The sequence below is a fragment of the Rhinolophus sinicus genome, chromosome 16, assembly GCF_057876585.1.
Source record: "Rhinolophus sinicus isolate RSI-liver-muscle chromosome 16, RSI-T2T, whole genome shotgun sequence".
NCBI classification, from domain to species: Eukaryota; Metazoa; Chordata; class Mammalia; order Chiroptera; family Rhinolophidae; genus Rhinolophus; species Rhinolophus sinicus.
This window is the reverse complement of record NC_142516.1, coordinates 35,015,629-35,032,612: the sequence shown is the minus strand read 5'-3', so window position 1 is coordinate 35,032,612 and position 16,984 is coordinate 35,015,629. Positions and strand designations below refer to the sequence as shown.

Sequence of the window (16,984 nt, the reverse complement as noted above, 5' to 3'; positions counted from 1 at the left end):
CCAGTTCTGTCATCTCAGGGTGGCAGGGGGGTTATCTCCTGCTGATCAGAAATCCTGACACCATGGAGAGTATTTAGTGAAATACCTCCAAGTGAGGGCACAAATTATCATTTGAAACAACCAGGTTCTTCCAGAAAGAAATACTTTACAACCTTGCTACTCCAAGGTGGTCTGTAGAGCAGCAGAGTGGGCCTCACGTGGGCCTAGGCTGGAGGGACAGAGCCCAGGCCCCACCCCAGACCTCTGGAATCAGGTCTGTTTTAACCAGATCCCCAGTGACTTCTTTACGCCTTAAAGCTTAAGAACTGCTTCAAGAAGAGGAATCTATTGGAGAACAGTAAGAAGGCACTTTACAGTGAACAGCTTGGGAATTACTCATTTATGAAAGTAAAACATGAAGTAACCCACTAAGACTATCAAAGAAATCCGAGAGTTGTAAGCAGGGGGATTATTACTGATACAGAGCCCTTGCATCCAGGAAGGTTGAATTCAACGCCACCATAATGAAAATCCTGAGAATCATAGCCTTCAATGAAGATTTGGCAGGAGAGCCAGCGAGGAAGTTGACATCACACCCCCCACAGTGACTTAACCCCCCCCCACATGGTCTGTGCATCTCAAAGGAGACTGAGCGTAGGGTGGACCTCTAGCCCCGCCACCTCTCCCTCTGAAGTCTGGTGTGCACCCAGGGATTCAGCTGTTACTCTGCAGATTAAGGCAGGTTTCTCTCTACACAGGAATTCTCTTAACACATTGAGTACGGATCACGAGAATCTTCGTTTTTTTCCTGAGCCATGCGTTAAGGACGGATAACGAGAATTCTCGTTTTTACTGTTGACTTTTTACTTTGCACATTTTATTGAATTATTTGTGTTTCGTTAACAACAAAGGAAGCTGCTTTCTGCAGTATCACACCAGGAGGGATTACTAACATCATAGGTGAGTAAATCCTAAAAAATTCCATAGAAAAATAATAAATGACATAGAAGCATTTACGCTTTAAAGAGAAGAGTGCATTTTAAAGCAGTTTCTTTTAAAAACCTGCCGGAACAGAGGGGTATGAGGGATTTAAACCCCGCTGTACGCAAAGTGTTAAGAGCTAATCAGTTAAGAGAATACAGTTCCTCCGTATGATTATATTTGTAGTTCTTTTCCAAATTACTGTGGTCATTTGAAAGAAATACAGCCAACTTCCCCCAGATTTTCATACAGTACAGTAAATCCTGTAATTGTGTGGAAGCTTATTTCGTAGTTTGATAATCCACGAGCAAAAAGGATCAGAAGTACACTGTATCTCAGTTTAACGTTTATGTGCAGTTAACCCATCAAATTTCCCCCAATTCGGAGATTGTTCTGCAGAAGGGAAGCAGGCTCAGAAGTCACCTAACCTGTGCCAGGTCATCTGGCTACAAAATGACAGAACCTGTGGCTCAAATCCAGGTGTAGCTCACCCCAGACCTATACCTTTGCACGCCAGCATCCCGGAACTGCATCAGGCCAGCAAGCTGCATTTCTAATTACTCCAGGTTGATGCCACCTACTTGGCCCAGGTCACGTGGGCTCTGAGGCACAAATGGGACCCTGACAGTTACAGGTTTTGCAGGCTGTGAGAGTCCTTACAGCTGTTAGATGGCATGGGAACGCCAGGTAGCTTAACAGAGGCTTTTGCATTTCCTGATCTCTCAGGCTTCAAAACAGGACAAGAAAGTCTGTTGTTGAAAAGGTGTTTCTTACTAGGTGAAACCTAGGAAGTACTGGAAATCTTAGGGACATCTGATCTGGTAGGGAGTTTTCCAACCCCACTCCACCCTTTCCTCGTTGAGAAATAAAATCACTCCTGTGGGTCGAGACAGAGCAGGGAGACCCGCTAGCAGTGCCGCCGAGCAGCATCTTGCCCCCGTGCTCCCCAAATTCTTCTTGGGGCCTGAGCCATCTAGTTAGCATCTTGATATTGAAGACAGGGCTTCTAATCACGATAATCCATCAGCTCTGCCTCTGCGGGGAGCCCCCTCCACAGCAGCTGTCAGTCTACATGTCACACGGGGGCACTACAAAGTGACCTCTCACAGGACAGCTGGGGTCTGGAGTAGAGCTTGGATGAACAGGACGCAGAACGGACAAAACACAATATGGCTGATGATGGCTGTAGGAGTCATTTTGCCAAAAATCCTTATGATGTGCCTGGTGTTAAATGATTGTCAAAGAAAATAACAGAGTGCCTGTGTTCAGGAACCTTTCCATATTGTGCAAGGGACAAACCAAAACCAAACACCAGTGCAAGTGTTGCTCGTGTGATTAGCGAAGAGCCACAAAATCAAGGTTCTGTGGAGGGTGGTCTGTTAATGGAGTCTTGCTGATTCCACCAAGCCTTCCTCACACTGGCCTCTCCCTCGGGTCCCACTTGAGTTTCCACAGCATTGTCCTCTGAGCAGCCTGGCTCACTGCTACATGCACTCGTTTTGATGACTCCCTTATGGAAACCTGAGTGGCTCCCAATACCTGCATCACCGAGAGAACGCCCCACCATGTTCCAGGCCTGTGCCCCCCCCCCCCGCCCCCGCCGTCTGCTGCCCCATGTGTGCCTGACATCCGAGTGTTCACCTTTCAGTCCTTTTGTTCACTTGCTTCCCTCTTCTCCAAATCTCTCATGGCTTTTAAGACTCGGCTCACGTGTCATGACATCTCATCAAATACCTTTTTAGAAGTGCTTTCTTGTCTTGGTTCTCACTGTGACATGCAGTGTGGCCTAACTGCTCCGAATAGGGCCGGGAGCCAGACAGTGCAGGTTGTTACTCTGACCTGGCCACATGCTGTGTTACCTTAGTCAACTATTTTATTCATGCTGCTTTAGTTTCTCATCTATGAAAAAGACAATAGTCAGACCTACCTCAGTGGGTTGTTACGAGTTAATTAGGACAGTTCCTGGCATGGACCAAGTCCGCAGTAAATGTTGGCTATTAGCAATGCTTACCATGTTCTCTTCAGTGGTGTCTCTCTCATTTGTCAACTCTAAGATCTTTGAGGTCAGGGACTGTCTCTGGTCATCTGTAAAATCTCAGGGCAAGTGGAGAGCACATGCTACAAATATGCCTGAAGTGAACAGCTAAGACACTTTCCAGAGATGAACATAAAGCCTGAATGACAGATTTGAGAAAAGCATTCCCGATAGGGATGATGACACATGAGAATGTAAGAAAGAAATCTGTGTGGGAGGCGTGAAAAGCAGCTTGGATGAAATGATGACCCTTATAGTGAAACGGGGAGCAGAAGGCTGAAGAAGGGAGGGATGTGGACTCTGGAGCCAAGAGCAATCGGAAATGGTTCTGTCAAAGGGCCCCATGGAGAATGCAGCAACTGACACACTGGATGCAATGGACTCAGGAGAAAATTCTGGAGCAGGGAGGCTGGTTAGAAAAATACGGCACTTGTAAATAGCTATAACAGCTACTATTCCCAAACCCTTCTTCCTTAAATAGAAAAGGCAATTTTAGAATCACAAAGTGGCCACATCTTTTTTATTGACAACTCAATCTCTACATACATTCATTATTGCACAAATTATAAGTGGATTCACAATTATATTAATACAAACTCATGAGCATAAAGCTACTGCTCTAGGTTTTGGTGTTTTGTACCACGCATTTTAGTAAATATGACAAACGTCAAGGAACTCAGCTACTTCATAAAGATCAGCTTTCAAAAACAGCCTGGATGTCATCTCATAAAACAGTATGTCAAACCCAGAAAAATAAAAACTCTAAATGACAAAAGAAGGAACACTGTTAAAGAAAAATTGGTGATAAAAATGTTAGGTTAAAATACTAGGTTTAAAAATTTTGGCAATTGGACTTAGGATCCAGAAAGTATATGCATATTGGGAATTTTAGGAAAAGACCTCTAGGTCTGCTTCATAATTACTATGTTCCAAATGGGTATCTCTGGGTTGCTACAATGTCTTCCCTGCTACTTCCCTGCTTCATAGTTCAGAAGAAACAACATGGTAATTTACATAAATGGGTTTAAAAATAAGATTCTTCTCACTCAAAACAAAAGTATGATCTCCATCAAATTACATAGAAATCTTACTGAAATGTCAACGAGATACAGAAGCCAAACTGCCCATTTACCTTCACTGCCTGCCTCAGAGCACCGGGCTGGTGTGGCACCTGCCTAGAAGGGGAGATGTGGGTAGTCCCCGCTCTGCAGTATGCAGGTGGAAACAAGCGCTTCCGCTTCCCTGGGGTTTTGCTTCCTCAGGTATATAATTGAGGAGGTGGGCTAGATGGCTTATAAGAGACCTTGCAAATAAAAAGATCTAAATCATCTTGAGATCCCACCTTGAGCAAATGTTTCAGATGGCAAAAGAAATGGATGAAAACTGGTGGGTGAAGTATTTCTTACCTTTTGATGCCATCACTCAGAACCATTCTGTACTGTAGTTCAAGGAAATCTTTGTTTGATACTTTCATCTAATGGCTGGTGCTACTAAAGGATAAGCAAATGAGGCATCTAACAATGAAATTTTAGATAAAAATGTATACATAAAAGCCTTTCTATGTTTGGAAAGAAAAACATCAGCCGTCGGGACTTGCTGCCTCTGAATTTTAAGAACCATCAGTTTGGCCTGGAGATGCACATTCAAGCCATTCAACAGGTATCTGTGGAGTGCAGCACACCTATGAAGAACGGGTTTCCCGAAATCCTCCCAGGCAGGCACCTTCCATGAAACTGGTTCTAACAGAAAGTACGCAAGAGAATTAAATGCAGGGTAGGATTTTTTTTTTCTTCACAGATCAGAAAATGACCCAAAGAGAGTGGTGGCCTCTCATTTTCTGTCCCCTAAAAATACAAATATCACTTCTTTCTGGAATCTAACACACTGGTTTCATTTTCAAGATGCATCACTTTATTTTCCTCATAAGGCAGCCATGCATTATAAACCTTAAGCACGTGACAGTCATGATTTCATCAGTAAGCCCAGGGCTTCTGCAGGCTTTCTGGAGCTTACAGCCACAGTAGTCCTGAGGGGTCAAATATTAAAGCTTTCTCCACAGCCACAGGTTCCTTTGATGTTTGGGTTATTGAACACAAACTCACTGGATAATTTGTCTTCAACATAGTCCATTTCTGTTCCTAAAAGTGTTAGCTGTGCTTTCTTTTCGATGAACACTCTGACTCCTTGGGGAGAAAAAAACACATGTCATATAAAGCCTACAGTATGCTAACAGAACCTGCTGACTGAAAGCAAAGTGAACTTTAAATAGTAACCCCTAACAAAAATCAAACAGGAAGCTTTTGAATCTGTCTCACTATTTCCTTTAAGGGATTCAGTACTCAGTTACCTGTCTGTCCCCTCTTTCCACACAATAACCTATGTCAAAAACAATTACATTAGGTTAGAAAGTTGTTCACAGGTCAATTTCATGACAATTCTATGTAAAACTAGAATTTGTCTTTCACTATATTTCACCCATTTTTACTATTTGCAACATAAAGAAAATGGATATATTCTCAGTGAGAGTTTTGTCAAGATGGAGTCAATAACGTTTATGAAAACCCTGCAATGACATCTGTATACACATGACACACTACCACACCTAAAGACACACAAAGGACTGTGGTACAGTGGGCTGGTCTAATAAGACCAATCAGTATAACATAGCAGTTCTGTTCTGCTTATAGGCTGGAAAACTGGTAATAACACAACTCCCTAGTTATTATGTGGGCAGAGGTTGGCATCTCCCTTATAAGAAATCAAGTCATTACAAATATAAACTATACATATTTGTTAGCTCTCCTCTTCAAGACAGAAATTTAAGGTTTAAATTTATGTATTGATTTAAAAAATAAAATTTAACAAGTATCTTTTTGATTAGTAACTTCAATTTAATAAAATGAACCCACATGAGAAACCCATGAAAGCTAGCCAACAGCACACCTCTGATGTACAAAGCCACCACTGCAAAACCCATGTACAGTGACGTTCCCCCAAAGTTGTACCATTATCTATTTTGTTTTAAATAGGCTTTATCAGATTATTGCATAGGGGCAGGAAGTGGGGGCAAAATATAATTAAAAATGGAAAATATTAATTTGGAGATTAAAATTGGAAATACAGAGTCCTCAAAAGCATCAGATGACATTACTTATTTGACATATATATAAAACTGCTACTTCACACAAAAGTAGTTGGTTCATCCTGAACTTTTATCTTAAAACCTTCCTGTACATGGTAACCTTACTATTCTCATTACTATTCATGCTACATAAGGTTAAACATTTTAGGCAAAACAAAGGGCCCAGAAAAAGTTTGTTTAAATCTCACCATCTTGAACAACTTCTTCATCAGAATCTCCTTTTGTTTTCGTATATTCTAGAGTATAAGAAAGGCCATTACAACCCCTGGTTCGGACACCAACTTTCACACCTACCTGAAAAATAATTGTAAATATAAACTTAGTTTTAAAATAGTACAGATTAAACAAACATGTTATAAAAGTCCTAGCTATATTATTCATTTCTTCATAAGCTGAAAGGCAAATATTAGATTCCTGGCTATAAAATATCCCTTTAGGAAGTGTAAATGGAATGGAAAACAAGCATTAAAAAAATTTACCTATTATACAAACATCATTATGACATTAGTGGGGAACAAAAAAGAGTAAAAACTAACTATACACAAAGCAAACAATACAGAGGGAAAAAAGCCCCCAAACTACAGTCACTACCACTCTTGAAAAACAGCTTATATTTTTTTCCTATTTTCTTCCAGCCCTTGTCACACACACATGTAAACATAGTTTTTATTATAGCAGAAAAAATTTTTTCTCTGCCTTTTTTCACTTAAGACATCATCTGTCCATGTAATTTCAAGTAATGCCTACATAATATCCCACTATACCAATGCATGTGTATTATTTAACCTAACCAACTACCACCCTTTTAGGCTGGGAATAACATTTTTAAGGAAAGAGTTTCAATTCAAAAAATAGATCACTGTTTTTTGTTTGTTTGTTTTTAAGGAAAAAGAAAAGTATCTGACAGCAGAGATGACAACCTAAGAAATCGAACTTGCTCACTAACAGTTTTGCCCCGCCATCATGGGCGACGTCCTCAGGAACTTTCCCTATGGTCAGGTTTGCCAAGGCTCATAGGCCTGGCAGTCATGCTGCCTCTGCACAGGGCCTTACTTCCAGGGCAGACCTGTGTGAACATTCTCAGACACCAGAAAGCAGAAGACTGATGCCAACACAGATATAAGACATGAAAAAGTGAGCAAACAGCACTGTTAGACGCTATCTGTTTTTTCATTTACGTATACAGCAAAAGTATCATCATAAAAAGTATTATTTCACCAAGCAGATCCTGAACCTCTGAAAAGCAGCAATGTATGCTTGCTTCAGCAAAACAATCATGAAGTAGGAAGCTACGTGGTGAAGAGCATGAGTCAGTGTTAAGCTTCCTGGGAGTTCTGATGAGCTGAAGCATTCAGAGTAGTGTCTTCTGTCCTTAACCAACAGCAAGGAGACAGAGTATGGTTTTATTTACCTTTAGAGTAAGAACTTATCTAAAGACAAATAAAACCATACTCTGTCTCCTTGCTGTGCGGGAGGGGATTTTACACATTCCATACAATAAACAAACAATAAACTACCTAGCTGAAATTCTGGAGCGCATGTCATAAGTATTTGTTTCACTTAGTTTTTATCTTTGTAAATAGGAAGACTCTAGCAAGCAGAAAGTCCAACTATCGGAATGGATCTAGACACTTACTATATGAAAATACAGCTTTAGTAACTGGAGTTGCAAAAGGGGTTGCTTGTGCTATAAATGACACCTGATGAAGTGTTTGCTCAATCCTTTTCATGTCAATCCTTTTCATCCCTCAAATCTACGAAGCTAAATTCTTGTTTCATTTGGTTAATTTATACTCCAGTCATGACATACTTCAGCATTTAATAATTCTTAGGACAGTGCTAGAATTCCCATTACATTATAATGCAGGTTATACAACGGAACCTAAAACCATTCTGTAGTCTAATCACTAAACGTTAATAGTCTTGGAAGTAATTTACAGTATTCCTTAGGCAATTAATGCACTAAGATGAATGAAAACAACCCAAAAGACCTTATGGGGGATTGGTTAAATAAATCAAGCTTGTTTAATGCAATATGCTATTATATGCAGCCATGAAAAAGAATGAGGTGGATCTTTATGTAATGATATGAAAAGATCTTCAAGCTGTTTTATTAGGGGCAAAAAGCAAAGCATAACTACAACATGTGCTGTATGCTCTCAGATAAGTAGGAAAAGAGATACACGCACAACTGTAACAAGTATAGTTGAGGCTAGTGGTTCCCCTCAGGGAAATGTTTTTGGTTGTCACAACTGAGGCACAAAGCACTGCCACTGGCAGAGGCCAGAGAGGACACTAAATATCCTGCAATCCACTCCCAGCCAAGAATTATCCAGCCCTCAACAGTGCTGATGCCGAGAAACCCTGGTCTAGGTAAATATGTACAGATTATTCTGGAAGGACACTAAGAAGTTGCCTCTTGAAAGGGAAAATGATGACTAAGTGTCTGGAATGAGAGAGTGACTTCCTTTCATTGAGTGCCCTGTTGTACTATTTGAATTTAAAATCATGAGCATATTTTACTTTTTAAATAAAAACCCCTAATTAATGAACTCATAATGCTTATCACAAGATAAATTCATTGTGAGAATAAAACTTCATTTTTAAACTAAACATTTGATTTCACTTACATGTTCAGGCTTATCTTTAAGAAGTTGTTTTATCTTGTTTACTGCTGAAGGTGTCTGAAAAAGAAAATGTTATTTTTTAGCTACAAAATTTGCATGCTTGGGCCCAGCCCAGTGGCTCAGGCAGTTAGAGCTCCATGCTCCTAACGCTGAAGGCTGCTGGTTCGATTCCCACATGGGCCAGTGGGCTCTCAACCACAAGGTTGTCAGTTCGACTCCCGCAAGGGATGGTGGGCTGCGACCCCTGCAACTAGAAACGGCAACTGGACCTGGAGCTGAGCTGCACACTCCACAACTAAGACGGAAAGGACAACAACTTGAAGCTGAACGGCACCCTCCACAACTAAGATTGAAGGGACAACAACTTGACTTGGAAAAAGTCTTGGAAGTACACACTGTTCCCCAATAAAGTCCTGTTTCCCTTCCCCAATTAAACAACAACAAAAATAAATAGCGTTCTTCAAACCTTATTACTTCCTAGTCTTTAAGACTACTCAAATTTATCTTTACCAAATTTATGTAATGAATTTATGTTCAATTCTCACTAGAGTACCTTGTGGATTTTATATACAAACATATGAACTCTACTCAATTAAAAGCATTCTCTATATTTTAAAAATATCTCCTAGCAACATCCTTTCATCTTGCTGCCCACAGTGAAGATCAGCTCCCTGTCACAATCTCCAGGGCACTACCTACTCACATCACAATTGTTGTATTTTGGGCAGCATCTCCTGTGCTCCTGCTGTAAGCCCGCCACAAGCACACTGCCTGACATAAGGCGCTCAGCAGCCAATGAATGAATCGAGTACCTCCTTGGGAAAGCCAACCGTCAGGCATGCTTTCCTGTTATTAACTCCACTGCTCTGCTTGCTTACCCAAGATCTACTTCAAATCCATCAAAATGCACACCTAGAGGAAAGGGCTCACCAGCATCAAATAACCCGGAGTGTGCTGCTCGTACCAGTCCTACCAAATGTTCAGATTCTATAAAGTTGGCTTAAATCAGTATTTCAGGGTATGGAAGCTAGTCCGTAATAAAAACAAAACCAGGGAGGAATTTTTCAGGAGAAATGCTGTTTAACCTAGCCGTTGTCCTCAAAATAAACGTCACAACATATCACACGTGTATATGTCAGTATCACCCACCCCATTTTCTTGAGACAGGTGCTGTTAGGGACAAAGTCTGTTCCAGGGCATTCCTGGTCCACCTCCTAGCTGTGCCCCCAGCCTGTTACTTGGCTTCAATGTCCCTCCTCCTCAGGGCATTAACCAAATGAATTCAGGAAGAGCATTCTGAACAGTGCCAGGCACAAAGAGCTCAACATAAGCCAGCTATTGTTACGATGAGTGTATCATGACAAACAAAGAGATCACGTCCTTCCTACTTTCTGCTTTATTAGCTCCTCTGGCTGGCAGTACTGTGCTAGTCCTCCAGTTTTTATCTCCAAGTGATTTTCTAAGTGATCTAATTTGGTTTTACAAAATATTTTCTTCTTTTCTCAACTCTTAGTAGAAAACACAGGAATCCAGGCCATCCCGGTCACTCAAGTGGTTGGAGCGGCAAGGTCGCCAGTTCGAATGCCACATGGGCCAGTGAGCTGCGCCCTTGACAGCTAAGATTGTGAACAACAGCTCTCTCTGGAGCTGGGCTGCCGTGAGCAGCCGGAGGTCGGCGTGGGCTGCTGTGTGCTGCCACCAGCTACCGTGTGCTGCCATGAGTGGCCGGTGGCCAGTGTGAGTGGCCGGCGAGAGCTGCCCTGAGCTGCTGACCGACTGTCTCAGCCGGGTGGAGCTCAAGGTTCACAATACCAGCATGGGCCAGGGAGCTGTGTCCTACACAACTAGGCTGAGAAACAACGGCTTGAACCGGAGTGGGGGGCAGGGGGGTGGAAAGAAGGGGGAGAACAAAAAAAAGAAAGAAAACAGGAACCCTGACATGTCTTAATTTTCCCATGTCGGGCAAAAACCAAAACACACTGTTGCAAGGAGTGTTACTAACGATGGATAAACCAGTTGAGCACTCATTTAAGAGGAAAGATACAGTTCTTTTAACTTTCCAAGTGATGGATCTGATTTTCAGAACAAGTCAGAATGACTAAACATTTGAGACTAAAAGAAAACTTCTGGCTATAAAATGTACTTTTTGTATCTCAGCACCAGGCAGAAAGCTAAGGTGCCTACTTTGTTCTACGTCTATTTGCATACTCTGGCAACTTTCTACTTAAGTAAAATCAATCTGGGAAATAGTATAAAAACTTCAACTAAACATGCTGCAAGTCTAGCAGCCTTCTCATTTCAATGCATTCCCTCAAACAATTAAGAAACCACTCATAGTTTTCTAAGAAATTTATGCATAATTAATGACTAAATCACCTGAGATTTGGCCCGTGATTTGAAACTTAAGAGATTCCTGAAACTCAATGTAATGATGGTTTTTAATCTACTCATATGTATTATCATAGAACAAGACATTCTTTCAAATGAAAAGAACATCTTTGAGTGAGATATTTCAGCCTTTAAAAAAAAAGAAAATTCCAGTCTGTTTTTGGGGTTAAAATTATGAGAAAAGGCACTATAGACGCTGCATTTTAAAAAACTATTTCATAGCAACATACTTTTATCCAATGCTATATGGTTTCTATTCCTTGTAGTAGAAACTTTTCATCCTCACTACTGTGTTTCCTTAAGTAATTCCCCAATTTTCCCTTTTTTAAAAAAATATAAAATTGGGCCAGCCCGGTGGCTCAGGAGGTTAGAGCTCCATGCTCCTAACTCCAAAGGCTGCCGGTTCAATTCCCACATGGGCCAGTTGGCTCTCAACCACAAGGTTGCTGGTTCAACTCCTCGAGTCCCGCAAGGGATGGTGGGCTCTGCCCCCGGCAACTAAAATTGAACACGGCACCTTGAGCTGAGCTGCCTCCGGATGGCTCAGTTGGTTGGAGCGCACCCTCTCAACCACAAGGTTGTCAGTTCGACTCCCGCAAGGGATGGTGGGCTGTGCCCCCTGCAACTAAGATTGAACACAGCATCTTGAGCTGAGCTGCACCCTCCACAACTAAGACTGAAAGTACAACAACTTGAAGCTGAACGGCACCCTCCACAACTAAGATTGAAAGGACAACGACTTGACTTGGAAAAAAGTCCTGGAAGTAACACTGTTCCCCAATAAAGTCCTGTTAAAAAAATAAAAATAAATAAAAATAGAATTAAAACCCAAAGTTAACTCCATGATTATGTAAACTAAACACATGCTAACAATTACAACCTATTTCATTATAAATCTGGCATTTTAAGGTTTAAAAGATGGTAGGGAAATAGCACCCAATGACCAAATTACAGTCTATTTTAACGCACTGTCTGACAGGTATGGCTGGCATTATGATGCTGTTTCCCTTTTGGCTTTTCCTATTCCTGTGTGTGTGTAATAATAGTATATATAAATAATTCTGTAGCCTAAGTTTTTAAAGCTTAACATGCTTCTCATTTGAGACATAGTAATAAACACATTCACCACTGAGTAACTTCTAGGTTCTTAATGGTTTGTATGCCCATCTTTTTATTCTTATAGTTCTGTGAGTTAGGTATTAAAGGTTAAATAATTTGCACAGAGCTAGTAAGTCAAAGAATGAAGAGTTATGTTCCCAAAATTTTTTAAAAAATCATTTACAATGATTAATACTTTACTAACACCATCTATGCTAATTTACTAACCAATCTCTGATTGTTAAGACAGTCAGGTGACTTCCATTTGTTTCATGTGTAATACCCTTTCAATTGCCTACATATACATGTCTTACTGCTTGGTCACTGTTCCAAAGGCTAGTCCTTCCAGGAACTAACAGCTCCCAATTAAGCCCCAGTGTGTATTTAACATCTATTATTTCCCAGACCTTCTCAGTAAGGTGCCACTAGAAAGTTAAGCCCTAAGGCACCCACTGCGCAGGATGAATTAACTAGTTAGTGTCCTGTACATCAAGAATGATGCTGGCTGGCTATGTACCATCATTCTCTCACAGTGTTGGCTGAGTTTTATGCAAGGCTGTGGGTATCCCTAATCCTAAATTAAGCTTCCACTAATTCTGATTTGTACAAACAGGAAATAAAGGCCTCTACCATCAGGGGAGTGTTAACTCTTTGGGTACTTTAATCATATTTTACTCTGGCTCCTACAAGTTCAACTCCATTTGTCAGTTCCTGGGTATGTAGAGAAGTAGGGGGAGGGGCCTCATCCCCTTAGATGTTCTCTGCAGGTGTTCAAGGGTTCTCACTTTGATGTGGTGGGTTGAAGTATTAAAGCATTTAATCAAGGAACCAACTCTGGTTTGCATAGTAAGTGTCATGGGCAGCCTGTTGCCAGTCTTTTAAGTCTTTTTCTCCAGCAAATCACCAATCCTCTCCTGGACTAACATCACTTAATGGAGATAGTTGGTGCTGACAACATGGAACCATGTTTTCATTTCATCGGTTCCTTTTCCTTGCCTTCTCACTGGTAGACCCCACAGCTACAGCACTTCTCAGAGGTTGCAACATGTCAAATTCTTGATGCCAAAATTTATATCTAGTTAACATTTATCTCTTCTTCCCAATTTTTATCGAGTTCTCTCTCATTTCATGTGCTCTCATCTGTCACCACTCTCTACCCTTTGATAACTCCACTACTTTTGTACTTCACAGAACATGCTGGAGTTAAAAATGTTTGCAGAAACATTTGAAAACTAAACACAAACAGCAATACATGCGTGCCACGTGTTTTAAGACTAGGAACCATATACTAGGATTAAAATGATTGCAAGTCCTTACACTGTTGTGGAAAGCAGCACTGATGTGCTTTTCCTCTGGCACCAGCTTCTATGAAGATCAGAGAAAAGAACTCCTAATGTCAGCCAGACAGTTAAGTGGAAGTTCAGATAACTGTCCTGCAACTTAATCAGAACAGTTTATCAAAGTCAACACAGAGCCCTTGTGAACTGAGAACTGATCACAATAAAGCAATGCGGGTAGAACTGACCTGGTAAGTGGTAAAATCTAATAAAGCGTAAGGAGTAAGCATGGGAGAGAGCCCCAGTCTGAGAATGTGGGCTGTATCACGCTTAGTTATTCCTAGCAGTGGCAAAGGCCTGGCCCATGACTGTCCATGGGGGGTGGAAACTGTGTAATATTTATTTCTCATCCAGAAACACAGGTCTTAAATGTTTGCAGAATGCAGAGGAAGGGGGTGACTCAGAAATTTTGAAGTAACAGGTTACATGCCAAATGGTAGAGATAGAAAAGGCAAAAAAGTGTCTCCGCACTTCCTGTCTCTACCATTACTAGTGGTACAATTCTTTTGAATGCTAAGTAGTTTTTACGGCGATTGAAAGGAGACGCAAACTATGAATTATACTCTCTAGTTCTTGTGATCTCAAGACTTTAGAAAATTCGAAGAATCGATGGTGTATCTTTCAAACATGAAAACAGGCTCGGTGATACTGAAAAAATATAGAATACAGTACCCTATATAATCAGGATAACCTTATGGGCCTAAAACCTCAATCTATTGTAAAAATGAATTCTAAACACCTGATCACAACTTTCTTCTATTTTGCTACAACTAATTTTTTGGCAAAGGACCTTCTTATGGTATTACATTGAGTGGAATCGATGATTCAATCATTTTGCCAGTCTCTAGATGATGTTTGTGAAGTCTTAACCAAGAAGGGATAGGTGTGAAAATTTTAAACTGCTCATAAGCTTTCAAAACTGCAAATACAAGTAGGTGTTTAATGGATACAGGGTTTTCTTTTGTGATGAAATGTTTTAGAACTAAATAGAGGTGATGGTTGCACAACATTAATGTACTACATGCCACTGAATTGAACACTTTAAAATGGTTAATTTTACGTGAGGTTTCCCTCCGTTAAAAAAAACACAAAAAACTGCATGGTACCTTGGGGATCCAGTATGCGCGGCAAATGCTTTAAGAATCTGCGTATGTACTCTGGTGCCCTTTGACTGTGTTAGACTTTTCACCCAGAAAACGCTGTAAACAAACTCGGTAGAAATCTTTATCCTTTGTTCTCTGTGCCTAAGATTTCCCGAGGCACAAAGGGTGTTTTAAAAAGCCTCCTCCACCCCCAGCACCAGGAAGTAACCCTTGATGCGCAGAAGCTTGATCTCAGCAAGGGGGTGGGCTCTGTGGGGGCCGTGCTCTCACTGCCAATCACCGCACTTCACTGTGGGCCTTCGGCGATCTGCCGTCCTCCCCAGGCACCTCAAGGGAAGGTATCCTGGTTTACTCACAGTCTCCCAAGCGCCTGGCACACCTGACCTCTAAACAACCTCCGGCTTCAAGCACTGCAGCCACGAAGACCCCGAGAGGGTGTCCTGGGCTCCAGTCAGGACGCCGAGGACCGCCGGGGGTCGCGCACGTACACCGTCCCCTCCCCAGCACGCGGCGGCGCGCGGCCTGATGGGAAACGTAGTCCTCCGAGCGCCCGCTACCGCAAAGCAGCCCCTCCCGGATTTGTTTATCTTCCCATCCCGCGGTGGGGGATGGGCGGCGGCTGCGGAGCGGGCCCAGGCCGTCGCTCGGCCGTGCCGCGCGCTGCAGCCGTAACCGCCCCTTGCGGGACGGAGGTGAACCAATGTCACGGGTCCGGCCGCACTCCCCGGCCACTCACCAGGGTGAGGGCGGCCCGGGTGGGCTGCAGCTTCCTCTTGCTCACAGCCCGGACAGTGGCCCGGACTAACGAAGCCGACATCCTCACCGTCCAGGCGCCCGGGTACCTCGGGCTGGAGCTGGGCTGCCTCAACCTCTCTCCATGGACACCGCGGGCGCATTGACGCCACAAGCTCCGGCGCAAGGCTCCCCAGGCTCCGCCCCGCGCGGGTCCGCCCCGCTTCCACCATTGGGCGGGCTTCATGAGTGACGGGCGGAGGGCGGGGCGTGGTGACGCGGAGTCGCTGGGGCCCAGGAAGGTCATCACCACTAGGGCGATCTCAGCGCGTTGTCGGGAGCGGGGCTGGAGCGCGCAGAATGACCTCCGACATCTGGACTCCGGAGGCAACTCCGTCGCTCCGGGATCTGACTGCTGGACAAGGTGTGGCGCCACCGCTTAAGAACGCTGAGGAGTCACCCCATCTCGGGAGCTGGAGCTCTCAAAGGCAGGATGGTTCCAAGGCCTGGACAGCTGCAGACATTTCAGTTTTTTTTGGTCCAGCTGGCAGTTCTTAAGAACGTAGAGTTACTGCGGAGTCATACAATAAATAAAGAGCCCCCAACAAGCGTGCTGTACTGCCTGGGATGTTGAAGGATGGTGTTAATGCAATTTTCGCTTTAGGTACTGATTTTGGAACTCATCCCCACTCTAAGATGTGACTGGGCAGCTCTGTGAAAAATCATTTCTAGCGAGACCCAATCACTAAACTTGATCGAACTGTTGTTGGTTAGACCTTGTCGTGGCTCCGCCTTTTAATCCTGCCTGTTAATTTACCATATATTCCTGAGCACCAGACACTGTACCTTACCTGAACATACACAGGAAACCTGATAAACGGAGGGTCCAGGGAAGAATTAGAGATCATGTTAGGACAGAAATGCAGCAGGGTTAGCAGATGGGAGAACATCAGGATAGGCAGCATTTCTCGCGGAAGTGCTAGAGGTAAAGGGAAAAAGGAGGTTCCGTGGAGTAGTGCTGGGGAAGATAGGTTCTTGCTCAGTGTTTTGATGTGGGAAGAACTAATCAGTGCTGTGTGTTTTAGAGCTCAGTTTATCTTTAATCTCCTAGAGCCTACAGGATTGGATAATTTAAAATTCCATTAAGTAGTTCAGCCTCCCTGCTAGGGAAATGCAACTGCGTGGACAATAAAAAGATGGTTATTTTGCCCCCCCCTAAATCCCAAAGCACATAGAAGAAACTGGAACTAAGAAGCAGTAGTGGGGTCGGCTGGTCACTTGGCTTCATCTGATAGATTGGATGATTAGGGACAAGGTAATTTATTTCTGATGTCTTTCCTCCTCCAGATATTGTGAAGATTAAATGAAAAGCCCTTAGAAAAGTGCAAGGCACACGACAGCACTCAATAAACATTGCTAATTATTAATGGATATCTAAAGATGCCATATGACATTACCAGTGGTGGATACATGCCATTATACATTTGTCCAAACCCACAGAATGTACCACACCAAGTATGAGTCCTAATGTAAACTATGGACTTTGGGTGATAATAGTGTGT

General features: G+C 42.6%; 1 protein-coding gene across 1 annotated transcript; it reads right to left on the bottom strand.

Annotated features, from left to right (window-relative positions):
* Positions 1-3,498: 3,498 nt before the first annotated feature.
* Positions 3,499-16,049, bottom strand: ISCA1 (iron-sulfur cluster assembly 1). The gene is made up of 4 exons (XM_019750099.3): positions 15,427-16,049; positions 8,768-8,821; positions 6,326-6,431; positions 3,499-5,178 (listed from the first exon to the last, which is right to left on the bottom strand). The coding sequence occupies exons 1-4, from the start codon at positions 15,727-15,729 to the stop codon at positions 5,030-5,032; spliced, it is 612 nt and encodes a 203-aa protein (XP_019605658.3). The 5' UTR covers positions 15,730-16,049; the 3' UTR covers positions 3,499-5,029.
* Positions 16,050-16,984: the final 935 nt, after the last annotated feature.